Source organism: Crocuta crocuta, unplaced genomic scaffold, assembly GCF_008692635.1.
Source record: "Crocuta crocuta isolate KB4526 unplaced genomic scaffold, BGI_CrCroc_1.0 scaffold333, whole genome shotgun sequence".
In the NCBI taxonomy this organism is placed as follows: Eukaryota; Metazoa; Chordata; class Mammalia; order Carnivora; family Hyaenidae; genus Crocuta; species Crocuta crocuta.
This window is the reverse complement of record NW_027532856.1, coordinates 421,990-448,813: the sequence shown is the minus strand read 5'-3', so window position 1 is coordinate 448,813 and position 26,824 is coordinate 421,990. Positions and strand designations below refer to the sequence as shown.

General features: G+C 39.8%; 2 protein-coding genes across 5 annotated transcripts in view; both read left to right on the top strand.

The window, feature by feature from the left end:
* The window catches only part of TADA2A (transcriptional adaptor 2A), a 50,625-nt gene extending 32,594 nt beyond the window's left edge, over positions 1-18,031 (top strand). For both annotated transcript variants that reach the window (XM_077745573.1, XM_077745572.1), the window contains 8 exons: positions 1,738-1,801; positions 3,600-3,643; positions 6,770-6,880; positions 8,976-9,047; positions 11,873-12,005; positions 12,799-12,842; positions 14,936-15,009; positions 16,529-18,031. In XM_077745573.1, coding sequence (XP_077601699.1) covers positions 1,738-1,801; positions 3,600-3,643; positions 6,770-6,880; positions 8,976-9,047; positions 11,873-12,005; positions 12,799-12,842; positions 14,936-15,009; positions 16,529-16,714 — 728 coding nt within the window. In that variant the 3' untranslated portion in view covers positions 16,715-18,031. The remainder of the gene's footprint in view (positions 1-1,737; positions 1,802-3,599; positions 3,644-6,769; positions 6,881-8,975; positions 9,048-11,872; positions 12,006-12,798; positions 12,843-14,935; positions 15,010-16,528) is intronic.
* A 1,238-nt stretch (positions 18,032-19,269) lies between these two features.
* The window catches only part of DUSP14 (dual specificity phosphatase 14), a 30,555-nt gene continuing 23,000 nt past the window's right edge, over positions 19,270-26,824 (top strand). Inside the window, exons 1-2 of one of the 3 annotated variants that reach the window (XM_077745580.1) lie at positions 19,270-19,356; positions 25,841-26,073. The gene's annotated coding sequence lies outside the window, so the exon portion shown is untranslated. Of the gene's footprint in view, positions 19,357-25,840; positions 26,091-26,318; positions 26,341-26,824 lie in introns of those variants that run through there. The other 2 variants (XM_077745579.1, XM_077745583.1) reach the window with 2 other exon arrangements.

The window sequence follows — 26,824 nt, the reverse complement described above, 5'->3', positions numbered from 1 at the left end:
CACAAACCCTAAGGAGGTAACAAGTAATTAAAATAGTTCCAGAATCTACTAAAATTATTAAAATTTAAGATTCCTTCAGAATCCATAGATTATAGATAAGAATGGTTTAATATAGCATAGTGCTAAGTTAAGCAGTCTTCATATTTTCTTCTAGAGCTGTTAATAGTTGGTATTTATTTCTTAACTGTAGAGGGTCTTCAGATTATAAACCTGTGGGAGTTTTTTACTTCAGAGTGTTTTTTTTAACATACATTTCATTTTTAGATAAGCCAGATTTAGAACATGGGACTACCACAGAGAAGGTAAACATGTTGGGCATTTTCAGTGCCTTTCCTACTCAAGGCCCTAAAACCAGACCGTCTGAGTTTGGATACTTGCTCTGCACTTAGCAGCTATGTGATCTAGGACAGACTGTCTCACATGCATGGTATATAGGGCATATAAGGGAATGGTACGAAATGAGACTGGGAAGATAGGCAGATTCAAGACAGTAAGGGGTTTTATATAATATGCAAGGGTTTGAACTCCAGTAAATAGATGGGAAGCCACTGGAAAAATTATCAGCAGGGGAAATAAACCATCAGATTATGCTTAAAACCATTACCCTGGTACCACATGAAGGGTTGAATTAGAATAAGGTAGGAGTGGAGTTATTAAAAGAGTACATGCAGTGATCTAGGGGACACAAGACGGCTGAGCTAAGTACTAGAATTAGGGACAAATAGGAAGAGAAATTTGAGAGAGACTGAAGCATTCAGTATAGATAAAACTGAGTAGATATGGAGAGACAAGAGGGAGAGTCCCATTGATTTCTGTCTTGGACAGCAGAGTTCGGGGAAAGGTAGAGTATAAGTTTGTAACTGAACACATGTGAGTAGAGATATCCAGATAGGGTCTGGAGCTTAAAATAAACATCTGAGTGTGAGATTATGTACTTTGATGGTACCTAGAACCATAGGAGTGGCTGAGTTTATAGGAATAAGGTGAGCGGTGAAAAGAAAGATGAGAACAGGACCCTGAGGAACTCTGAAGATGGAAAAATTGGCCAGGAAAGAAAGAGAACCAGAACTATTGTACTGAGGAAACTTTTGCTGTCTGCAGTTTTCTCCTAATTCCGTGTCCTTAACATGAGACTAAAGCCAGAAAAAGATTGGAACATGAGTGACAAAGCAGGACATAGTTTTGGGGTTATTAGGCTATTTAGTGGAACTTTTTAGTACTGAGTGCAAAACCATCCCCTAAATAATTGTTACTCCCCAACTGAAAACTGCTACTCTGGGAAAATGTCTTTACTATATGTTATTTACATTAGTTTTGTTTTGACATTGTCTACTTGAATTTATGCCTATGAGGTTATAACTCCAGTCAGTATTTATTTTTATGACTATTCTAATAGATGCAATGTCTAGCCCATGTATCACCAGAGTTTAGACTCCTGTTCTATGAAAGCTAGTAATATACCTCACAAGGCATGGCCAAAAGAGGTGTTCGGTAAAAGCAGAAGTTGTTATCTATAGGATAATGCCATATAAAATGTGTACACAGGAAAAAAGAACTTTACTGTAATTTACTGATAAAGAAAGTCAGTATCCTAGGACATTTTTGTTTCCAAGATACAAATTGCCTAGACCAGTGAGTGTGGAATAGTTAGCAATATGAGGTTCAAAGTTTAGGACAATTTGGATAAAAGATTTATTTTTGTCTTGGCTTTATATCTATGTGTCTGTCTGTTTATAGCTCTGAAGATGGCTGTAGTAGATATCTATCATTCCAGGTTAAAGGAGAGACAAAGGCGAAAAAAGTAAGTACAGAAAACTGTCCTGCCTTCTTTCAGGTATTGACTATTAAATACCATGTATAGCCCATAAGAACATTCTACCTGTGGCTCATCTTGTCACCTTGAGGAAGACACTGATCTTCCTTGATCCTTAACTTTTCCATCTGTCAAATGGAGGTAATAATGCTTGTCCTTTTTTTGCTTTTTTACCTCCACCTTTCTAACCCTTTTTTGATGTTATAATGGCCATGAATAATATGGGTACACTGTTGTTGTTGTTGTTGTTGTTGTTGTTGTTGTTGTTGTTTTTTGAGAAACAGAGCAAGTAGAGGAGGGGCAGAGAGAAGGAGAGGGAGAGAATTCCAAGCAGGCTCCACACTATCAGCATGAAGCTCAATGTGCGGTTCAAACCCATGAACCATGAGATCATGACCTGAGTCAAAACCAAGAGTCAGACGCTTAGCCAACTGAGCCACCCTGGTGCCCCTAATATGGGTCCGCTGTTGTAAGGAGAAAAGGAACAGTTAAACTCAAGTTGTTATCAAATTGTTATTCTTTTTTTTAATGCTCTCATTCTTTTTTTTTAAATGTTTATTTATTTTGAGAGAGAGAGTGCAAACAGGGTGTCAGGGCAGAGAGAGAGAGAGAATCCTGAGCAGGCTCCATGCTGTCAGCGCAGAGCCCAGAGCAGGGCTTGATACCACAAACCATGAGATCATGACCTTAGCTGAAATGAAGAGTCAGGCGCTTAACCAAGCCACCCAGGCGCCCCTTTATTGCTCTCATTCTAATGGCTCATTTTTATGAGATGTCTTACCTAAAAGGATTTCAAAGAAATCCTGAACAAGTTTCAGATACTCTCAAGTTATTCCTTCTGTTTGCAACAGAACAAAAAACATACATTCAGACTGAGAAATTATGGATCCCAGACACTTTTAACAGTTAGATTACAGAGACTTTTAACTGTTCAGAGAAAGGTATGCAGAGGGTATGAGTGTGCATGTGTGTCACCCAAGAAACACTGTGACATCACAGCAACAAAAATGAGAATAAGACTTGGGAGGCACTCTTGCAGGACCAAGATGTGCCCTAAAGTAAAGTTTATTCTCTGTGCCTGGAGTTAGGTTCAGAGAAATACTGAAGAAGATTACTCAGTTGCTGTTGTGAGAAGCTTCATTACTAGTTATGAATAAGTGTGATATAAAATCAAAGGTTCCAGTCACATAACTCTGCATGGTTTACTTAAATTTTATTTTGCTTAAAATACATAATTCAAGCTAGACAGTATTGTAGAACTCAGTGGTTGAGGATGCTGTTTGATCTTACATTTTATGGAGACCCTTCCATTAAACATGCATGATATTTATTTCAAATAGCTTCAAAGCATTATGTGAATGTACACATATAAAGTTGTAAATGTTGAATGTATGATCATGGAGCCATTTTATGGTTTAGCGGTTTCCCTTAAATGGCTATTCTCAATTATCAGTTCCCTAAATTTAATAGTTTAATTTTTATGACATGGACACAGATTCCCTTCTGTTTCATGCCAGATTACAGACATGTTTTTCAGTATTTGTGAGTGTTCATTCACTTATCCAGCAAATAGTTATTGAGAGTCTACCATGTCCAAGGAAAGGAAAAATATATGATGGTTGAAAGTTTAAAACTGTGTTAGCAGACTCGCTGCTCTTCAGGAACTTGTGGGGAGTCATGTCTTTATTATTCCACCCCATAGTGTTTCAAATGCCTAATAAACGCTGTGTGTGGAAGAAGTATTAAATGTGAAACTAATTATACATTATTGTGGTTTTCATCCTAGAATTATAAGAGACCATGGATTAATCAACCTTAGAAAGTTTCAGTGTAAGTATTAGCTGCTTTCTTTATTTTAAAATTTCTTCCAACATTATTGAACAGTTTTGAACAAATCACTTACAGCAGTAGTTCTTAATTCAAGTTGCATATTAGCATCAATAGGAAGGAAATCTCCCCCTTTTTTTTAAAGTTATCTTCACACTCAGCATGGGGCTCAAATACATGACCCCAAGATCAAGAGTCACATGCTCTCCTGACTGAGCCAGCCAGATGCTCCAGCATATCATGTAGAAAGCTTTAAAAAATTCTCATGCCTGCGTATCAACCCAGACTGTTAAGTCAGTCTCTGAGGATTAGTGCTAGAGCATCTTTATTTTTAAAATATCTTCAAGGCAGTTCTATTACATAGAGTTAAGAACCATTAATATGTGATCAACGTTTTTATGGTAAAACCTTTTTTTTTAAGTAGTATAGTAATTACAGCATGAATATTAATGGGTCATTTTCTGGAACTGGATAGGAACTGTATGTTAAACATAACCGTGATCATCAGGTTGTTAAACATTTTTATGGAAAAATCAACCTGTATTGTGCATGGTAGTGGACAAACAAAAGACATTTAGCTCTGTGTGATGGTGAGAGTGAAACTATAATAATTTTTAAGTGAATGCTTACTTTGATGTTACTATTTTAAAATATTGGAGTTACCTAAGCTGAGCAGAAAGATTCCCTGTACTTTTTCTTCTTCTACACTGCAGTTTGTTCAGCAAATAAGAACAATGATCTCGTAATAATTACACTGTTTTTATAGAAATGTTTATAACACTTCTATGTCACAGTATTCTTTTTTGTAAAAATACCTGATGATTATTGTGCTTCGTATCCTACTTGATAGAATTTTATAGTGTTTGACACTCTGTACCATTGTAGGATGCAGGTCATCTAGTCAGGGGTTAAATGTTTCTGTGATCGTAAATAAGTATGTTACATTTTTTTCACTTTTTGTTAGATTTTTTCAAGTGATTGTGGTGTTTTGAGGATGCCACTCTTTTATTTTTAATGTTTTATTTATTTCTGAGGGAGAGAGACAGCGTGAGCAGGGGAGGGTCAGAAAGAGAGGGAGACACAGAATCCGATGCAGTCTCCAGGCTCTGAGCTAGCTGTCAGCACAGGGCCCGACGCGGGGCTCAAACCCACAAACCGTGAGATCATGACCCGAACCGAAGTCGGACGCTTAACCAACTGAGCCACGCAGGTGCCACTGAAGGTGCCACTCTTAATAGTTACATGATATGTTGTGTATATATATACATAAATACATAATAGGCTTAATTTAACTTTTATTAGATAATTAGCTTTAGTTTTTTAAATCATTATAAATAATCCTCTGATGAATTTGTGAATAAAGCTTTATATATTTAGAATTTTTTTACTGCTTATTTATTTTGAGAGAGAGAGAGCAAGGGCGGGGCAGAGAGAGAGAGAGAAGAAGAGAATTCCAAGCAGACTCCCCACTGTCAGCACAGAGCCCAATCCAGGGCTCGAGCTCATGAACTGTGAGATCATGACCTGAGCTGAAATCAAGAGTCAGATGCTTAACTGACTGAGCCACTCAGGTGCCCCATAGAATTTTTTTAAGGTGGATTCCCAGAAGTGGAGTTAGTAAGTCGAAGAATGTGATCATTAAAAATGCTTGACATCTGCTGCCAGACTGCTTTCCAAAAAATGGTTGTATCAATTTATAGTCCTTCTAGTAGATGAGATTACCTCTTTAATCCTATTGAGAACTGTGGGTTTGCAAAAATAACACAATCAGATTTCTATTGCCCTTTTTATAGATAATAATTGGTCATATTCTTATAGCTATGGTAGTTGGTTCCTGTGTCTGAATGCCTGGGCTTTCAATAACAGGTCAGTAGGATTTTGACCTTTATTCATAGTAGAACTTGACTCATATAAATTCTGTTCTCAGTTGGTAAACAGAGGTCAGTTTAGCTTGATTATTCTTTTAACTGTATTTTGTCCATATAGAGCTGAGAGGGGGCTTTGTGGCTTCTGAGAAAGAAGCAGCATTGTACAGTGTGGTTTCAGAGTTTTCAACCTCCATTATAGTGAGTGTATGTGACCTTAATATCATAGGCAGAAGGGTTTTTCCAGCAAATTTAAAAATTTTACTCCTAATTCTTCTGTACCATCCCTGCAGGGTGTGCTTGTGTTTTTTTTGTTTGTTTGTTTTGTTTTGTTTTGTTTTTTTGCTTTTGGTTTTGAGAGTTTTTTGGTAGTGAAGATAATCAATCTGTGGCTGCCCATCAAATCAGCACCTGAAATTTGTGGATAATAGTGTCTCCTACAAAGGAAGAGATTGAGCTAAAAAGAGACTTAATTTTCAATAATGATCTTAATTGAAAGCCTGTATCTGTAGTTCAAAAGTGCTCATAACTAGTTTAGTTACTGATCAGCTCATCTAATCAGGACTTACTAATTAATTCATCTAATCACCTGGTTTCAGTGTAGGTCTTCTGATGGAAATGACCTAGTAGCAGTTTCTGGCACTTCCTACCTACTCCCCATGCTCTTTGTTGATACCTCTTTCTATTAGAAATTTGGTCATTAGTGATCCTCAGAGTTACTGCCTGAGGATCAGGTATCTGTATACACAGGATACAGTATCCTGTGTATACGACCATTTACTTGGATGATAGTTATCAAAATATAACTTCGTAGAAAGAGATCACACATTTTTTAGGCTAATCTACCTCTTCTACGTGCACTTTCCTTGTTTTCCTATGGAAGTTCATACCAAAATTTTGCCCAACATTGTTCCTAAGAATGCATGATCTGCCTTTAACTGTCTTTTCCATTACTGCCAGAGGTCCCCGCCCCTGTACTGATTAAGAGACTGAGGTGTGGAGGTCACCAGGGTGCTCAGTAATGCAGATGACCTTCAGTTCTCCGGTGATAAGAGCATCCCTGTGTGATAGTCACTGTGATGCAGTTATCATTATGATTAATGTTTTGCATTCTTGGCTTTCCTGTTTGCTTCCTGTCATGGGTAAATTAGTCATGTGAGGTTAGGAATAGTATCCTTCCATTTCCCTTCTTGTAAAAGAAATGCGGAGACCTTAGAGATTGTTATATTCTCTATGGCATGGTTGTGTTTTATTTTCTCTGTAGTAATGGAACGGCGGTATCCCAAAGAAGTCCAAGACCTTTATGAAACAATGAGGCGATTTGCAAGGATAGTGGGACCAGTGGAACATGACAAATTCATTGAAAGCCATGCACGTAGGTTGCTTTTTGAGTTTTGTGCAAGTGTGTGTGTGTGTGTGTGTGTGTGTGTGTGTGTGTGTGTGTATTTATTTAAATAGAGATAATGGTATGTTTTAGGTGAAGTTCTGTAAGTAAATAAATGAATATTTAAATCTTTTCTTCCTTTTATTACCTTGAAATGACTTGCGGGTGGGACAAAAGCAATTAAAAAGCCTAGTAGCTTTCTTTTTCCCAGATAAACAGTAGTTTTTTTAGTTTCTTCCCTGTTTATTATGGGAGTTTTCAAACATATAAAAAAGTAGGTCTGCAGTGTAACGAACCTCCATGTATCCATCATTTAGCTTCAACAATTAACACATAGCCCATCCAGTTTGATTTCTGTCACCCCCTCTTCTCCCATCCTCAACTGGATTATTTTGAAGCAAATCCCTGACATTATATCATTTGTTCATAAATATGTTAGCATTAAAAGTAGTTGTTAAAATGGGGACAAGAATTGGATGACTCATGGAGATAGTACTTCCATCATTCTCTCTCTCTCTTTTTTTAAAATGTATTTATTTTTAATGTTAATTTGTTCTTGAGAGAGAGAGAGATAGAACAAAAGCTGGGGAGGGTCAGAGAGAGAGGGAGACACAGAATCCAAAGCAGTCTCCAGACTCTGAGCTGTCAGCACTGAGCCCAGCACGGGGCTCGAACCGACAAGCTGTGAGATCGTGACCTGAGCTAAAGTCAGATGCTTAACTGACTGAGCCACCCAGGTGCCCCTCTCTCTTTTTTTTAAACATTAAAAACAGTGTTTTGTTTTGTTTTTTTATTTCCTTAAATAATTTCTACACCCAGCATGGGGCTAGAACTCACAACCCCAGGCACCCCAGTACTTCCATCATTCTCTTGCCTGTCTTTCTGAGAGACCTTTGCCCAGTTATCATTTGATTTTTCATGATAAAAAAAAAAATTAAAGTTGTTAAGGCAATAAGGGCTACACTTTAAAATAATCTGGATTGGGTGGCTTAGTCTGTACCTTTCATTATGAGATTTATGTATTTGACCCTCAAATTTAGGGAAAATGCTTTACCAAGGCTCTGATCCTGTTCTCAACATGCAACTATGCCATTGCATGGCATTAAAGGCACTTATCTGTGCCTGGTTGGTTGTCCTCATCAAACACCCTGTTTGGTTGGCATTCTTTGTGTGGTTTCTACTGGGTGACTGATCCTTTACTTCCTGTCCCAGTTTGTGTCATCCCTGATTTATGTGTCACTCTAAAGAACTCACTCCATGGATTGTCCAGGCTCTTCCTTCATCCTCTGTTTCAAAGTACCCAAATTTGAATATTCTACCACAAAATAACCCAAGCAGTGCAACCTGATCTGTGTGCACTCAGAGGAGGCAGAAATCTTTGGTTTATGGAAAACAATGCTCTTTTGTTCTTATAGGAGAAAAGCTGTAAAGAAACTATCTGCGACTTAAGCACAGAGCTTTTGTCCTTTCCTTGCAAAAGGGCCACAACAAGTAATAGCAGAGATGGCTTTTATAAAAGAATTTGGCTATGTAGATAGATAAATAGAGGATAAACAGAACAAGGAAACTTAGTTGTTTAAAAAAAATTATATTTCTTCTGTAGCTAATGAATTCAACCAGTTCACTATGCCATTTTCTGGGAGACAGTTCCAACTGCTTTCTCCAGTTGGAGATGGCAGCCAGAAGACAGCTAGAGTAGATTTTGCTCAGCTCTTGGATAAAATGTTTTTTTTTATGTTTATTTATTTATTGTGAGAGAGAGAGAGAGAGCAGGTGAGAGGCAGAGAGAGGGAGAGAGAATCCCAAGCAGGCTCCACAGAGTCCGACGTGGGGCTCAAACTCATGAACCATGAGATCATGACCTGAGCTGAAATCAAGAGTCAGATGCCTAACCAACTGAGCCACCCAGGCCCGCTCTTGGGTAAAATTTCTAATGAGATGGCATCATTATATCGGATTTCCCAAATGTAATTGCCCAGTCTTTTATATAAGACAGAATTACTGAAAATACTCAAAAGCAGAAGTGTACCTTGATGTTGATTTTGGCTTTCCAATTTTTCTTTTTCGTTCTTTTTGGGATAAACAGTGGAATTTGAACTCCGAAGGGAAATCAAGAGGCTCCAGGAATACAGAACAGCAGGCATTACCAATTTTTGTAGTAAGTATACTTAAGCTACACATTATATCAGTAGCCAGTATCCTCTTAAATTTTTTTGTTTTTTAAAGGAGGGGGAGGAGAGAGGGAGAGTGGGGGAGGGGCAGAGAGAGGGGGAAAGCAAAAGAGAATGCCAAGCAGGCTCCATGCCCAGTGCAGAGCTGGATACAGGGCTCTGTCTTACAACCATGAGATCATGATCTGAGCCAAAGTCAAGAGTCAGATGCTCAGCTGGCTAACCCACCCAGGCTCCCCGGCAAGTGTCTTCTAAACACATAAAGGAATTCTCTGAGGCTTTGAGGATTTTTTTGGAGGGGGGGCTTTGTTGACTTTTTAAAAATAAGTTTTCCTTTTTTGAAATGAGTTTTTGATCTTTCCAGTAAAGTTTCTTGTGTATAATCCGTATAAATACCATTATGTGGTTATCTCAGGTAAAATAAAATTGACAACACAAAAGAGAGGTGCTGCTTTAGATGTGGGAATCTGCTATGGCCTCTAAGAAAAGGATTTTGTATTCTCTTTTTTTTAACAATGATTACTTTATTCATAAATTTTAATAGGCCATAAGCTAATTTATTGGTGTCTTTAAGTGTTTACTTTAAAATTAAAACACTTCTTGATCCATTCGTCCATTGATGGACACTTAGGCTCTTTCCATGTTTTGGCTATTGTTGAGAGTGCTGCTATGAACATTGGGGTACGTGTGCTCCTATGCATCAGCATTTTTGTATCCCTTGGGTAAATTCCTAGCAGTGCTATTGCTAGGTCATAGGGGAGTTCTATTGTTAATTTTTTGAGGAACCTCCACACTGTTTTCCAGAGGGGCTGTACCAGTTTACATTCCCACCAACAGTGTAGGAGGGTGCCCGTTTCTTCACATCCTCGCCAGCATCTCGCATTCTCTGATTTGCTCATTTTAGCCACTCTGACTGGCGTGAGGTGGTATCTCAGTGTCATTTTGATTTGTATTCCCCTGANATGAGCACTGGGTGTTACATGGAAACCAACTTGACAATAAACTATTTCTAAAATAGTAATAATAAAATTAAATTAAATTAAAATACTTATTGTTGACTATTAAATGAAAACTATAAATTGATGACATTATTTGTGAATGGCATTGTGGTGCATGGTCTGATTATTTGTATTAACCAAGCTTCAAATGGTTCTTTCTACATGCTTGCATCCCAGTTACTTGAGGTAGTAATAATAATTATATTAATAGCAGCTTTCATCTTTCACCATGCACCAGATCTTTCACTGTGATTCTTGTAATAAACTTAGGAGATAGTCACTGTTATTTCCATGTAATGAAGAAACTAAGATATAAAGTGGTTAAAGAAGTAGTTGTAGTAGAGCCAAGTCATAACGGAAGGCAGTGGATTACAGTAGGTAGCTTGAGATCTAGACTTGGGCAAGTTGGGCTTGGATTCTGGCTCTCCTGTTTACCAGATTTGTAACTCTGTTTAGGTTTCAATTTTCCAAGTTCTTAGAACTAGTAAGGTTAGGTTAGAAATAATGCATGCCAGCACAGTACCTGGCACACAATAAATGCTCAGTAAATGGCAGTTTCTGTTGTTTTATTGGAAAGATCTTTAACATTCCCTCCTTCCTATTGATTGAAAGCTATCACCCACTTCCCAAAGGAAGTAGCCTTGTTGGGTGTAAGTTCAGCCTAATGTAATGGTTCTTTATTTTTAACAATGGAAACCATTGTAAAATGGAATTTTATGTAGCGCCTAGTCTGTAAATAAGATAAAGTAGAACTGCTTTGAAGTCTGGTGGTGCAGGTTATGCATGGAAACCAGGACCACCAGTACATGATGCTACCTCTGCTCTTTAGTAATCCCTGAGATATTTTCATGATATCCTGGGGTTTATGGAATATGGTTTGGAACTTTGGAGTCTATACAGCTTTGTTAACATGTGAAAAAACACCATGCAACTTTTGTTTGACAAGATGTATGAAAGAGACACTGATGCCAGGTTTTGATTACCTGGTATTGATTGGTTCTGGGAAAGAGGGGAAAGGAATCAAGCTAATCAATGAGGACCTATTTTTATTTGTCATTTTAATTGGTTTTTTAAAAAGAGTATCCTTATAGCACTTGTGTAACTTCAGAAAACAGAAGAAAATAGAACAGGGTATAAAGATGACAGTATTATAAACTTGTTACTTTTGGAAGTGGGAAATATGAATGACTCTTATTTGTTTTGTACTTCTCTGTTTTGCAGGCTTTAGTCCCCATATTTCTTTTTTTTTTTTAAGACTTTAAGTAATCTCTATACCTGACATGGGGCTGGAATTTACAGCCCCATGATCAAGAGTCACACGCCCCACTGAGTGAGCCAGACAGGTGCCCCGCCCCAAAATTTCTTTTCTTTTTTTTATTGTTTATTTAATGTTCATTTGTTAATTTTGAGAGAGACAGAGAATGTGAGTGGAGGAGGGACAGAGAGAGAGACACAGAATCCAAAGCAGGCTCGAGGCTCTGAGCTCTCAGCACAGAGCCCAACGTGGGGCTCAAACCCACAAAGCATGAGATCATGACCTGAGCTGAAGTTGGATGCTTAACCAACTGAGCCATCCAAGCACCCCCTGTCCACAAATTTCTCAAAGCTAGAAAAAGAATAAAAATATTAATCATTTCTTGTCAAAAAAGGGATTTCAAACTAGGGGTTATCATGTTTCTCTTAGAAAAATAATTGCGGAAGCAGTTTTGCAAAGGAAACCAAAAAAAAGCGAACTATTTGCTGGTCAGCTAGGAAGCCCTTCAGTTAGTTCTGCTGCATTGTAATCGCAGTTATGCTGTCATCTACACCTTTAGGCGCCAGAACTTATGACCACCTCAAGAAGACAAGAGAGGAGGAGCGCCTTAAACGTACCATGCTCTCTGAAGTTCTCCAGTACATCCAGGACAGTAGTGCTTGCCAGCAGTGGCTCCGCCGGCAAGCTGACATGTAAGTAATTAGTCCAGGGAGAAGGAGCATCTTCTTGGATGCTTTGGCTTTTACATGTAGTTTCAGACATTTCCATGGGTACCCCACCCACATAGCAGAGTAGTAATAATTGGGTAGCCAGCAAAACTGAGAAAATTTTAGCAGTCTATCTCAGAAACACTGTGATACTGACAGTTTGAGGAACATAGCTGGCCCCCTACTTTGCTACTTTGATCTTTTTTTTTTTTAATTTTTTTAATGTTTTATTTATTTCTGAGAAAGAGAAAGACAGCGCGAGCAGGGGAGGGTCAGAGAGAGAGGGAGACAGAATCTGAAACGGGCTCCAGGCTCTGAGCTAGCTGTCAGCACAGAGCCCGGCGCGGGGCCCAAACCCACAAACCATGAGATCATGACCTGAGCCAAAGTTGGACGCTTAACCGACTGAGCCACCCAGACGCCCCTTTATTTTTTAAAATTAGTAAATTCCTCCACCCATGCCTCCTCTCTCCCCCATATCTATTGGAATGATTTCCATTGGCGAGTTGTGTCCCTGTCCTTTCCCTATGATTGGTCTCCATTGTGTTCCAGACTAAGAGCTCTTCTGAACAAATCCAAGTGATTTCTTACACCCCACAGAACAGATTTCCCTTCCTCTTTAGTATAGTAGGATATCCTGTAAAACAGTGCAGTCTACCTCATTACATCCCTTTAAAGTAACCAACCTGATAAATGGTACCCAGTCCACGTGGGCTTTTAGAAATTGCCATCTTTGGTGTCGGTGTGACATTAGTTAAATTCCTCTTCTTTGTTTTAGTGATTCTGGCCTGAGCCCTTCTATTCCGATGGCTTCGAATTCAGGTAATTATTTTTCAGGCTGGAGCAAGACTTGATTGTGAAGTTTTCATTCTAGGGATTCACCCTAGAATCCCTAGAAAGCACCCTTTCTGGGAGCAGGGTGCTTAAACAGCTTAATGGGAAGTGTTATCCCAGTTTATAAACATCAACAAGTTTTCAGAATCTTCAGGGTTTGAGTACAGAAACCAAATAAGAAAGAGCTCCAGAGAGGTGTTTTCTTTATTTTACCAGTGTTCATGAGCAGTTCGTTTGCTTCAGTTAGTTGTACCTACCACAGCTTTTGAGATTTGTCTCACAGGGGACCAATTAAAGGCTTTGTATCCTGAGCAAATTTTCAAGGATTTCTTAATAATTGGGAGATTTGAGGTATTTCTGTTTGTTATCTTTACCTCTCTGGGTGTGTCCTCTATTTTGGGGTTAGTTGATAGAGCAAGATTAAACCATACGATAATTTGGTAATACTTGGTTCTTGGTAATTAGTGAATGGTAATTTGGGGTGGAATGAGTTGTAGAGCTCTGATCCAAAATTGTGGTGTTTCTTTGCCAGTTTTCTTGGTGTTATCCTGCTCCATATGCTAGATTCGCCACTTTTCCCTTATCAGAGCACCCAGACCATGTTATTGTAGAACCTGCACTGGTCAGAAAGATGACGCATCTACACTTTTACCATTCTTTGGAAGCTTGAAACAGTAGACCTTTGATCCCGCTTAAAGGCTCTCAGATTCAGAGTCTAGACCAGGCTCAGAGAAGACTACTTTAGGGATACTTTTAAAAAAAATTTATTCCTTTGTTTCAGGTGATTATTTCTTAATACTTAAAAGAGAAAAGAGAGTCTTTTAGCAAGTAGTCAGGACAGCTGAATCCAACTTTTAGTTTATAAATTTCTTACTTCTAACCCTGTCCCCCGAATCTACATACAGAAATACAAACAATAATAATGTAACACAGTAATAATTAATAATTTGGTATTTGTGCTTTCTGAACCATTTAGTCTGTACTCATTTATTCTTTGTTGCTTCCTAGGCTGGCGTTAGCCTTTCTCACCTCCTGAATTTAGGTTGAGGAGACTCCGTGCTCTTCTTCATGCTCTCAGTTGCTCCTAAGGCAGTGCAAAGTAGAAAGTTTGGATCATTCATTACAACCTAGCCTCTGGTAACTTTGGTGAGGGACCAAATGATTTTAGTCTCCCTTTTTTAGCATTTAGGGTAAGTCTAGGCCTGTTGGTTATAGAGAACCACTTATCCATTTGTCGATACTACAGAGAAGCCTGTTTCTAGCAGAGCAGCCTATAACAGTCCCTTCTCCCTCTTCCCACCTCTTAAAAGTCAACACCAGTAAAACTTGTTAATTTATTATTCTACATTTTCTTTTGCCTGTGTATCCCCCACTAATCCCAAATATACATTCAAAACAAAATAAAAAACTTCTGCCCATCAAACGTCCCATCCTGAGCAGTGACCTCATACTTGGGTTTCTTTCCCCGTGTGTGAGTTCACCTCAGCTTCTAGTTTGCCATATAATGGCTCATTGTTTCTCTGTGTGTATCTTTCAGGTAAACAGGGCTACTTTGGAAGGAACAGATATTCCCTCACATAATAAATAAGAAGGGCCTTTTGCTGGCCTAACAGTCTGCCTTTGATCTGAAGGCAAATGGTACTTGGTTAATTACCATGTTTGCCTTGTACTCCTGGCAGAGTAGTGAGGATTAGGAAATGTCTCTCCTGCAGAGTTGTTATTTCCATTCATCAGCTGTCAAGTGAGGCAGCATATGGCCTTTCATAACTGGATGACATCTGGGCTTTAGATGTTAGAATCTCCTACTGGGTGAGGAAGAATAGTCATATTTGATGCTAAGGTATATGTAATTGTGTATTTTAGCAGAGCAAAGGGCACGTGAATTACCATTTATATTTTCAGGTGAACTTTGGGGTGCCCATGTTGCACACCACACTGAGGCCTGAGGAGATGGGGAGAGATTTCTTATCACTGCACATAGTGATCTTGTACCTCAGTGGCCTGGCTGGACTTTGCTACTTTACACCTGAGGAAGGTGGTATGCCTATGAAATATATACCTTTTTTTGTCTGTGTCTGTAGGTAGACGAAGTGCACCACCCTTAAACCTCACTGGCCTCCCTGGAACAGAGAAGCTGAATGAAAAAGAAAAGGAGGTAACAAAAAGAAGGGGAGCTAGAGGAAAGAGAGTAGGGTTGACTATTCATTGAGTTGTCATTAAAACACATTATAGAATACAACCCACTTGGCTCTGTTCATGTGACATACATGTGTAGCTCTAGTCTGTCCTAGAATTTAAAGAGCTGAAGAGCTAACCTCAGCAAGTTTCAGAGAATTGCTTTCCTTATTACCCTGCTACTATTCGCCTTTTAAGAGAAGACCATATGGTATATAAATCTAAATAAGGGCAACCATCATATATTGTTACCATGTACCAGATACTATACTAAGTGCTTTATGTGAATGAAATTAATTTTTTATAAATCTAAAATAACTCATATATGAAAATGGTTATTTCCTATTAGAATGGTCACTTTGATAAGTCCTACACTTACTCCAAAAACATAACCTCACTTAAAAGATGTTTGGAATTGTCTCCATAGCATGTATATAAGCTATAAAGAAAGAACTTCATCATCATATATCATCACGTACTAATTTTGATTAAAAACGCCATGACCTACTTTTGTTTTCCCCTATAATCATCAGACTTGTCTTCATATTACTTTTGGTTGTTTCAAAAATTTAAATCCAGCTTCAAAAGAGTTCTCCTCTAACATTTTCAAAAAAATATGTGCACAGCTCTGAAGTCCATTCCAAAAGATGAATTCCTCTTTTGTTCCTCATGTGCTCCTCTTACAGTTCCCAAGATCAGTCTCCCCATCTGCCACTCAGACAGTGAGGAAGAGTCATGGAAGAGGGCTGTTAGCCTTTTAATTTATCCACCAGAAACAATAAAGATTAGTTTGTGAATAGAAAGAAAGAAATGTTATATTCAGGTATTGCTGAAGAAGGTCACAGGCCATTCTGAGTCAAGTATTGAATGACCTGGGGTTTCAAGCAGTTTTTATTCTTTCCCACAAACAGTGACCTCACACTGCTAATTGTCATGAGGTGTCATGGCAGATGAACTAGAATGGAGCCAGCTTTCTAGATTTTCAGCAGCTGAAGTAGCCTCTTCGCAAGGTCTCTATATTTCTTCCTCCTCCAAAGTAGGAAATGTAATCACAAAAGCAGGGACAGCTACTTTATGCTAATACTAAAAATAATGTGATTCACACTTGGGAATCCAAGTATCTGCACCCTCGCCCCTACTGTGCCCTATGGCTCTTCCCTGACTGGCTATGTTGGAATGTGCTGGGTCGAGAGTTGTGTGGACCTAGGCTTCTCCTCTGGATACAAACTTGGACTCCTTGACAAACCCAGGTGAGCCAGCTGACACATGCTGAAGGCTCTCCCAGCATCATTCTCTGGCTTTCTCTTCCTGAGCGTCTGTCGTTAAGGAGTATTCTCTCCAAGGAAGAGACTAAATGGAATGTGGTCCAGCCACCCAGCAACTCCTATAAATAGTTGGAGGTTGATGTCACTTTTAAAATTTTATTTTGGCTATACCTATTGGATTGAATTACGAGAATGACAGATGTTAATGTTTATTAAATTTGCCGTGTCTTGCAGCTCTGTCAGATGGTGAGGTTGGTCCCAGGAGCCTATTTAGAATACAAATCTGCTCTATTGAACGAATGTAACAAGCAAGGAGGTTTGAGACTGGCACAGGCAAGAGCACTCATCAAGATAGATGTGAACAAAACGCGGAAAATCTATGATTTCCTCATCCGAGAAGGATACATCACTAAAGCCTGAGGCTCTGAAGGCTTGGGATCAGAAGTCACAAGTTTGGAATGTGTGGGCCAAAGGACAGTTTGGGCATTCTGGAGAGTTTCATTTCTGAGCTGAATTCTCATTGTAAATAGAGGAGAAAGACAAAGGAGACCTTAAGTTGTATTAATACCTACCTTCTTCTCCGCCCTGCTTTAAAAACACTCCTGTTGGTGTTGTGCTGCAGAGTTATGTGCTAGATAAGCTATTATTAAATGTGAGTGGGCATTTATTCCTAACACCTCTTGTAGCTAAAACAAGAACCATAGTACCTCACATCAGAGTGTTGGTAGAAATAGAAATGAACCAGTCTTTAGTCCCAGGAGTCCAGCTCAGATCTTTGTACTTGGGAGGTTGGTTTTCTGATTATCTGTTTCACCTTCAAACATTACAGAAAGATTTAAAATATAGAAAAAGGTTATGGAGCATGAGAAAGCTTTCTCTTCTGAGGATTTTTTTAAGCTGACAACTTCTGTTTATGAGCAAAGCGGAGGAAAATCTCCCTGTGATGGTCTTGTCCCAAACTACATCTTTCCCTTTAATGTCTGGCTTTGTACATTGCAGTCTGACTGTCTAATCTGCAGTAGACTTTTGAGGAGGTGGCACCGGATATTAAAATGTCTCTGTTATTTTTAGAATTAATGGATTAAAATGTTTTGCTACTTAATTTGTGGGTGTGTCAAATATTCTGGTAACTAAAGCACACTTAGGGTGTTGAATGCCCGCCTCAGCATGCTGCACTGCCTCTGCTAACATGTGTGTCCTGGAGTCACCCTGGTCTTACCGTGGGTTTCCCAGAATACCAGGCCCCTGAGGATGGAGATGACACAACTAACCTTAGCTTTGTTTGGATTGAGACCTGAACCCTAATTTCTCAATGGTGACAGGCTAGCCTGCAATAAAAGCTACTTTTAAGACAAAAGCAAATCAGTTTCATATATGGGACTCACTAGATATGAGGATGAGTAACCCCACTACATCTGAAACTTGATCCTCAAACCTTTGTACAAAATAAGCCAAATGCAGAGTCATGGTTAATCCATTTCTGTTAGAAGCAAAGTTGTATATAGAAAGAATTTCAGAATCTGTACAAATAGCCCTCAGTAGCTGACTGATTCTTTCTTTCAGCATTCAACATGTCTAATTAAAATATATGCTTTGGTGAAAGTATTTGCTCAAACTTTTTGACTGATGTAAATATGCATGCAACTTGCTGATAGACTTATCTAGGGGGTTATAAATGAAAAGGAGACTCTTAGGATCAGAGGGAATTGGAATAAAAGACTTCAATCTTGAAAAAGGGTGGCTTGTGGAAATGCTCTTTTCTTTGTACTGTCATACCTCATAGAAAATGTACTCTTCCACTACAATCACCCCTACTTGGTTGTAAAGGGATTGCCTCTTATTCCTGAAAGCTAATTCCTGTTCTAAAAATGGAGGAAGGATGCATTAGACAAGGATGTCAAGTGATGTCTGTTGTAGTCCCAAGAGTCCCTAATCTTGATTAAGGAAGGCTCCCTGAGAGAGGTGAGCTCTCGAAGCAATGATATGATCGAGAGGAGAGAGAGAAAGCAGCAGATGGAAGTGGGAGACTGTTCCAGACATGGTGGGTGGAGAATGAGTGGAGGCAGCAGTGGGAGTGAGGAAGATGGTACCAAGAGGTGTAGTTGGCTAGGACATGGGGGTAGCTGTAGTAGGAGTGGGAGATGGGAGGATAGTCTGGTAGAAACCTTGGAACTAGTCGAACTCTGAAAACACTGGGGAATCGGTTGATTGGATGAGAAAAATGGCATAGCTGAAAACAGTGATAGAAAAATAAGGCTGTGATTTCAAATGACTCGATTTTAGAAAGTAGGATTATTATTGTGCATTGAATCCTTGTCTAATGCATCCTCCATTTTTATTTATTGTGGTTAAGGTTTCTCAAGGTTCAAGCCATGTTTGGGGTAAGGGTTACTCTTTAGTCACTGCATAACCATCTTTGTGCATTTATAATAGGAAAGCACTTGCTGGTATTTGATGTGGCTGGCTTAAGTACATTATTTCCTTCCATGTTCTTATCTCCAAAGGAAGGCCTTTTGTGTTCTTAGAAATTCAGAGCCAGCAAGGGCCTTCAAAGTATATCCCAGCCTTCCCCTTTGCTGCCAGACGGAGTTGGCCTTAAACCAACTACACTAATCGAGATCTCTCTTAGTCCATATCATTACGAAGAGAGAGCGATTACCCTGAAATTCAATGACATCAGTAAAGACCTTTTCCTGTTAGGGATTTTTATTGCAATTTGAAGTTAAAGGTTTCTGCTGGAATTTTGTGCATATCCTTCTCTGCCAGTGGTGGGAAATAGAAAACAAATTTATTCCTATGTCATGACACTTCCCATGCTCAAAGATCTAGACTATCTCTCTTGAGACCAACTAACTCAATGGTTATCTCTTTTTGGGTTCCGGTTTTCATTCTTTGTAGTGTCCCCTGTGCCCCACCCCCATCCCCCATTTAAAACTGAACTCTGTTAACCAGTCCTTGCTGAGAGGTAAAAAGCTTCCAGTTGAGTAATGAGACAAGCTTGTGGCTAACTGGAAAGGGGAAAAGACCAATGACATTCATCAAGAACAACAGAATTCCAGGTGGTAAGTCACTCTAGCTTTAGGAAATCTGTAGATATGTAAGAAGAGAACTAAAATTTCCAGTGTAAAGAATCAGAGGCCCAAATTGTAAAGAGAAGCTTGGAAAAAACTCATTCATAATACCCTTCCACTTGTCTCAGGGCGGGAGAGTGGTACTGTGTTCTAAACAGTATTCTGGAATACTGTCCATCCATTTTTCAGGATGTCTTTGTGGGTACCTTCAGGTTATACACTGTATTTTTGTTTTGTAGTTTTTTGTATTTTTAGAGGCAGAGCATGAATGGGGACAAGGGGCAAGAGGAGAGAGAGAGAGAGTCATGCTCCACACTCAGTGTGGAGCCCGATGTGGGACTCAATCCCATGACCCTGGGATCATGACCTGAACCAAAATCAAGAGTCAGACACTCAAATGACTGAGCCACTCAGGCGCCCTTATATTATTGTTAACACGAAAAGCTTTCCTAAAATTTCTGTGTTTCATTTGTTTGGATTTTTTTTTTTTTTTTAAGTTTGATTCAGGAGTTACTGATGTATAAGTTTTGCTTTCCTTTCCAATATACCTAGACAGATCTGGTTAACATCTGCCAGAAAGGACCATGTCTGGTAGAGTGGGATACTGCCATGACTGTGGCCTTGTATCTAAGTTAAGACAAAGAATTTCTCTTCAATCAGACATAATAGCCAGCTCTTCTGAGTGCAGTGTCAGTGAGATTGAGCAGGATTTCCATGTGCAAGTAGGGTCAGAACAGCCTGGTTAGGAGAGTAATGGGCATGCTGACATAGGCACTTAATTTGGGAGAATAGTAGCGAGCGTTTAGTGAGTATTTTGGAAACCAAGTAGCCTATCCGCGAAGTAGGCATCAGAACTTAGTTTGCTGCTTTTGACAGTTTGGGGGCTACGGCGTGGGGACACAGATGAATCATTGCTGAGTAGTCTGGAAGGCCAGTTTCTAAGTCTAATAGAGTTCTTTCTGTTAAGTTTTGCCTACTACCTTAACTTCTCTAAGGAGTACCTCCGCCCCCAGCAACTACCTTGCTTACTGCCTTGATAAGAATATCAACTGCTCTTCAATTGGACTGACCAGGCTTACAAGTCAAGAGATAGCTATTTAAGAGAACGGTGAATGTCTTACATCTGGCATTAAAATTCCTTTGTCACTATGAGTTACTTGCATGTTATGTATTGTATGCTGGGCCCTCTTCCCTATTAGGAGTAGGAATAATAAGGAAGTTGAGATAAGAATCCAGAAAGTGACCATCAAAAGGTTTAAAACCCAAAACTGAGAGCTACAAAAAATTTTGATTTAATAGATGTACCTCTCTTTGTCTTTGCAAGCCCTGTAGTTACCCTTTGCTGGCCCAGACTTGTTTTCTGTCTTTCAGGGCTGGATAATTAAGTCTGGTGCACTGATTTTCTACTTTGGAGCACAGGAAGCAGACTTCTTTGGCACCACACTAATTATTTGGTGGAATTAATCTCATTCTTAACCAAGCAACACTGTTTTCCAGCTTGCTCTGGTTTCCCCTGAGGTCTTACGTGGCAGAAAGTGTCCACGTGGCTTGCTGACAATGCTGCCTTGGTGCAGGTTACGTTGAACAGAAGTAGCATTTTAGGAAGTGTGGAAGGGAAGAGACCTCATAGTTGTTTTAAGAAACCAACACTTTATTAATCAAAGTAAAAATGCTGAAATACTATTGTCTTACCACCCGTCTTTGGTCAACTGACAGCTAGGTGCCAACTCATGACACTTGTAATGCATCGCTCTTCTCCTTGGAGAGCTGTCTGCCAAGTGTATTCTATTTCTGAAATTTTTTGCAATGACCTAACCTGTTATCTCCCATTCAACAATAGATAACTCCTGATTTGGATTTTCCCCTCCTATTTAGCACCCTTCATTTAGAGAATTCCTTAAAAACCTAAACATTTATTATTTTATAAATAAAAAATTAATGGAACTTGCACTGTGGAGCTTAATTTTAATGTTCCCAATCAGTGTCCCCTGTGAGAAAACTGGTATTAAATTGGGGCTAAGTGTTTTATGTTTTATTTCCCTTTCGAGTCAGGATGTTGTCTGAGATGAAAAGGGCAATTTTGGGGGTAATATAATAGCCTTCCCTCCATAAAATACTGAAAAGAAGTGAAAAGTTTAGAAATGCTCTGAAGACACTAGCTCCCAAGAACCAGGGGCCTTAGAAATGGGCAGACCCCTTGGGAATATGCTGTCTGCTTTGGGGAAAATAGAACAGCTTATCACACAGTATCCTCGTTAGGAGCCTCTTTCTAACCAACGGCAGGCTGCAGCAGGAAAAGCGACTCTACTGGGGGCAGGAGTTAGAGCCCTTATTTTTTATTTTTATTTATTTATTTATTTATNCTATAGGATAGATAGCGCTTTGATTTATTTTTACAAAAGGGCATTTACCTAAGCTCTAGCCATAGATATTGTGACAAGGATGGCGAGCTCACCTGGCAGCCCTCCTCCCCCACCCCAAAAAAAAATCTTTGCCTTGTTTAGGGCGTGCATGGTTTCAGATTCAGGACACCTGTCAGATCTAAGTCAGCATAGGTTCAACTTCATTAAGCAAAGTAAAACGCTTTTGAGAGCAAAATCTCCCAGGAGTGCCTCCGCCCCCAGCAACTGCAGAAAAGAAGGCGTCTGTGGGAGAGAAGGGTGGCTATAGACGTCATTGTATCTTCCAGATCCCAGCTGTGACCTGGCTCAGAGTTTTACAGTTAAAAATAACCATGGCTTAGAGTTGGGGGAAAAAAGTAAACTGTTGGGTCTCCATGGAAACTAGGAGAGGGATAAAAACCAAGCCATGGATTTCCAGCAGATGTGGCAAGATGGGGTAGATGTTGGCACTGGAGCTTAGAGGCCCTCTGGTGAAAGGGCACATCCCCAGTTAACATCCAGGATGTAACCAGACATTGCTCCAGGGCAGCAGGGACACACTTTGCAGCAAAGTTATGTTTGCAGTAACAATGTGTACACCTTAGGTCTGGTAAAGAATTATGGGAGACAGCCAACTTCCTATAACGTAGATTTCCTACTATTTGGCAAAGCAGAGAGCAGGTGAACAACATAGGTTAGATGCTGCCTTTTAACTAATCTAAGAATCTCTGCTACTCCCTCCCCCATTCTTTCATTTAAAAGGTCAGAGGTGTGACCTTAAGTAACAATTTAAAACTATAGGAGAAGTCTTCAGATTCTTGAGTTAACATGGACTTTTTCTCCCTTTGAGTAGCACCAGGTTTTTTTTTTCTCTTTGATGTCAGAGATTATGTAAAATTAATTACCTCGGATGTCTTTAAAAGTGTACCTCTTACCGATTAACTCTCTCTTGGGGGAAATTAATTCTATTTTTTCATTTACCCTTTCTTAAAGATTTCTTCAAAAACATGTTTTTCAAGAAATACATGAATATACTCTAGTTGTAAAAAAAAATCACCCCTCTTTTTTCAAATTTATTTATTTTTGAGAGACAGAGGACAAGTGGGGGAGGGCAGAGAGAGAGAGAGGGAGACCCAGAAACCGAAGCAGGCTCTAGGCTCCCAGCTGTCAACACAGAGCCCAACACAGGGCTCAAACTCACAAACCATGAGATCATGGGCTGAGCCAAAGTTGGGCACTTAACTGAGCCACCCAGGCACCCCTCTTTTCCTTTTATAATGACATCTATATGCTTTCTTGCTTACCTGCCCCAGTGTACTGGAAAGAGCTGAGTGCTAATCTTTGTTCTGCTATGTAATTAAGAATAATGCAACCTTGGGCAAGTTTCTCAACCCCTCATGTCTGAAGTGTGGTTGATAATATCTATCTGACTGGGGAGATAAAAACGAAATGGGATAACACACGTGGCACCTTTCTTTTTTCTTCCCATCAAGACTTTGATATTTTCATTATCTCCAGCAGGTATGAACAAGCATTTGATTTTTCTGTACCACACAATTCATAACCATGCTAAAGTCTCACAGATGGACACTAAGATCTAAAAGACACAGAGCAAATGTTAAAACAGGCAGATGTGTGTTTTCCAAGGATGTTTATATTGGGATTCTCAGCACTGCATCATTGGTACAGCCTACGGTTGAATTAAGGGCAGAAAACTTCAGAGACGGATATTAAATGACCTAGTTATCACAGGCATGTTGTAATATTCCCTTATATAATGCCTAACTCAAGAAGCTCGAAGGGCAGAAAACTGTATTTACACTATGATCGTAATTGTACAAATAAAACTAAAAGATCATGCGTAGAAAAAAGATCAGAGAGAAGAGTTGCTATTTGTTGTTCTGGTAAAGTAGTAAATTTATGTGTGATGCTTTCTCTCTCTTTCCTCCTTTTTCGGTAATACGACATTTCTTTATTAATGGGAAAATAAATTCTATGAGAATTATGAAAACTTTCAAAGTAGAAGTTTAGGATGTTTTACATAAGGTGCTATCTTTCAATAAAATAGCACAAGCCTTAGGCAAATTTCTGTAGTAGATAAAATGTTTGGGGACTTCTATCCTCCTAGTTCTTTTATCTTCTCCATATTTATAGAGTGTCCTCCAAGATGCCTGGAATCCACTGTTCTCCAACGTGTCAGAAGACAATATTTAGTTCTTTAGGGGATTTGCATCTTTATAGCTATCAATAGCATATACTCTGGAATTATGAACATCAGCAAGCAGGTATTCAAAACATTCGTGAGCCATGAGACCTGCTGGCACCCTGAAATCAGACTTCTGTAGACAGGTCACCCCTAATCACAGCTGTTCTCCAATGCTGACAGATATAGCAAAGCTGCTGCCAATTTGTTAACCAGAGGCAATGATAGGAATGGAAGATGCAACCATTCTTTCTAAGGGACTCATAAAGGTCTGATTAATCTAATCTAAGTCATTGCCCAAGCAATTAAGGAAAATATTTTTGGGACGGCAGACTTCAGTAGCCAAGTAGAGTAGAAGTTTCCACCCTCTACTTACTGCATCTAATCAGATTAGCTCTCATTCTGCACAGAAGCTGCACTGCTTCTAAAGCTCTGCTTATTTAGATGTCGTTGGGAGCAGTCATCCCTTCCCTGGGCATAGACAAGTCTTTTGTAGCAGACGGCCTCTAAGATGTATTTACATCTAAGATAATTGATACCTCTAAAAATACCTACGTACAGTCTAGTAATGTGCTGTTCAATAAGGTAGCCTCGTGTCACCAGCCTCATGTGGCTATTTAAATTTATTAAAATTAATTAAAACTAAAATTCAGTCTCAGGCACACTAGAGCCACATTTCAAGAGCTCAAATGCCACGTGAGGCTAGTGGCTACTGTATTTGACAGTGCAGATACAGAACATTTCTATCATACCAGGTTGTATTTATTAAACAGTGCTGATCTAGAAGATAATACCTTCAAATTGCATTTTTGTTGTATGTGTTTGTGTTTTTAAGAGAAAATGCAAATTGGGGGAGAAGGGTGGAGATAGTTTTTTTTTAAAGTTATTTAGAGAGAAAGAATAAGCAGGGAAGGGGTAGAGAGAGGGGGACAGAGGATCTGACGCGGCCTCTGCGTTGACACAAGAGAGTCCAATGCAGGCTCGAACCCAGGTACCGTGAGATCATGACCAGAACCCAAAGTCAGATCATTAACCAACTGAGCCACCCAGGCTCCCCAGAGAGAGAGAAGCTTAAGCAGGCTCCACTCTCAGGTGGAGCCCAACTCTGGACTCCATCCCACAATCTTGGAATCATCATCTGAGCCGAAATGAAAAGTTAGATGCTCGACGAACTAAACCACCCAGGGGCCCCTCAAATTGCATTTTTGTAGAGGCATACCAACACATTCTGTAAAAAAACACAAAGCATCGCCCTGCCCACAGGCATATATAGTCACTAAATGATTTTACTGACTTCAGCACTTCTTCCTACTTTCCTTAATCTCTAGATCTTTGCACATACATCACATTGAACACAAACTATTTTAGCCCTCCTCCCTCCTTTTCACTGATGAGGATATGATTCTTTAAGGTAGACTTAGTTCCTATAATCCATGAAAATGCCTCTTTGACACTAACTAAAGCTGTACTGGAAACCTGCCTTCTGTGTAATAAACAAGCTTGAATCTGAAGACGGATGTATCTATTTGTGTTGCTGAGTCATTGAATTGACTGAAGGAAGGGGGGGTGGAGAAACCAATGAAGCGGCATACAATCGTTTCTATTAGAGATTTTGCTAGTTTGGTGTTCGCATGTCAAAATAAGTCACTAGATGGGATTGATGGTGGAGAAATGTAGTGTTTGGAAGATGCCTTTCCCAGGCAAGATTTGAACTAGTGTTTTATCCTGAATCAGATTCTGGTTTGTTCTCTTGGAGAAAGATTAATTTTGCCTAACTTTAAAGTTTTAATTCTTCTTTATGAAGGCAAAAATAAACAAATCTTTCCATAGCAGGCCTTTTTAGCTCTCCTAAGATTATCACTAAAATGCCTTCATGTTATATTTTTGTCAGGGAAACAGAACTTTTAGACATTCCTGCACCCACGGGATGACTGAATCCAGTCAGAGATCAGGAAGAGCATGAAAAAGCCTCAAAGCTTTTGGTTGAAGATGCCGGGAGACGGAAACCCAAAGCGCAGTTTTTGTTTTTTGTTTTGTTTTTTACTTCCTTCCCCAACCCCTCCCCCCAAAAGTAGGACTACTCATTTGACTCTTCAGCAGTTCTGATGCCAACGATTTGCAACGGTGAGGAGCTGGGTCTGGTGAGTAAAGGGCTGGCTGGGCGTGGTCAGGACCCTTAGGTGTCTGACTCACTGCGGAGCTTTGAGGAAGTCCTTCATACCTCCCCTCACCTGCCAGGGCAGGTTGGGCTGAAAAAATCCGTTTGCATCTACTGTTACAGACGGGCAAACCTAAATTTGAAAAGACCCTCACAGTGACACAGCAGATAAGCCCTCAGCGAATCCATGTGTTAAGCCAGATATCGGACGCCTTATGGCTCTACCTTTGGAGGTACGGGTTTTGGATCTGGTGTTTTGAGACTCCGACGGCACCTGCGGTGTATGGCGGTGGGTTGGCGGTCTCGGGTCTCAAATCTGTAGCTACTTTCGAGTATCGTACAAAATAGCCTCCCAGAGTTACTAGAAACTGCCTGTACCTGCCCAAGCAAAATTCATCCAGCAGTTGCTATTTATTTTCCCTTCGGTCCCAACTCCTGGGCGCTCTCGTGCTGGATACAAGGTGGGGGTGGGGTGAGAGGCGGTGATTAGTCACTTACTGCAGTCTTCACACCTTTTATATTTGTATTGTCTTGTCTTTAACTCCCTCGAATCCAGAAAGTACCCCAGTACACCATCCCTGCGCCCCTGACCCAGACCCGGTTTGTAGGTAGACGCTGAAGAGACGACGAGAGGGGTCTTATGTTGTGAGGGGACCCCTGAACCAAAGAGCGTCCAGGCGAGCGGAGCGCCTAGCGCCGCAGCTTTGCTCGGCGGCG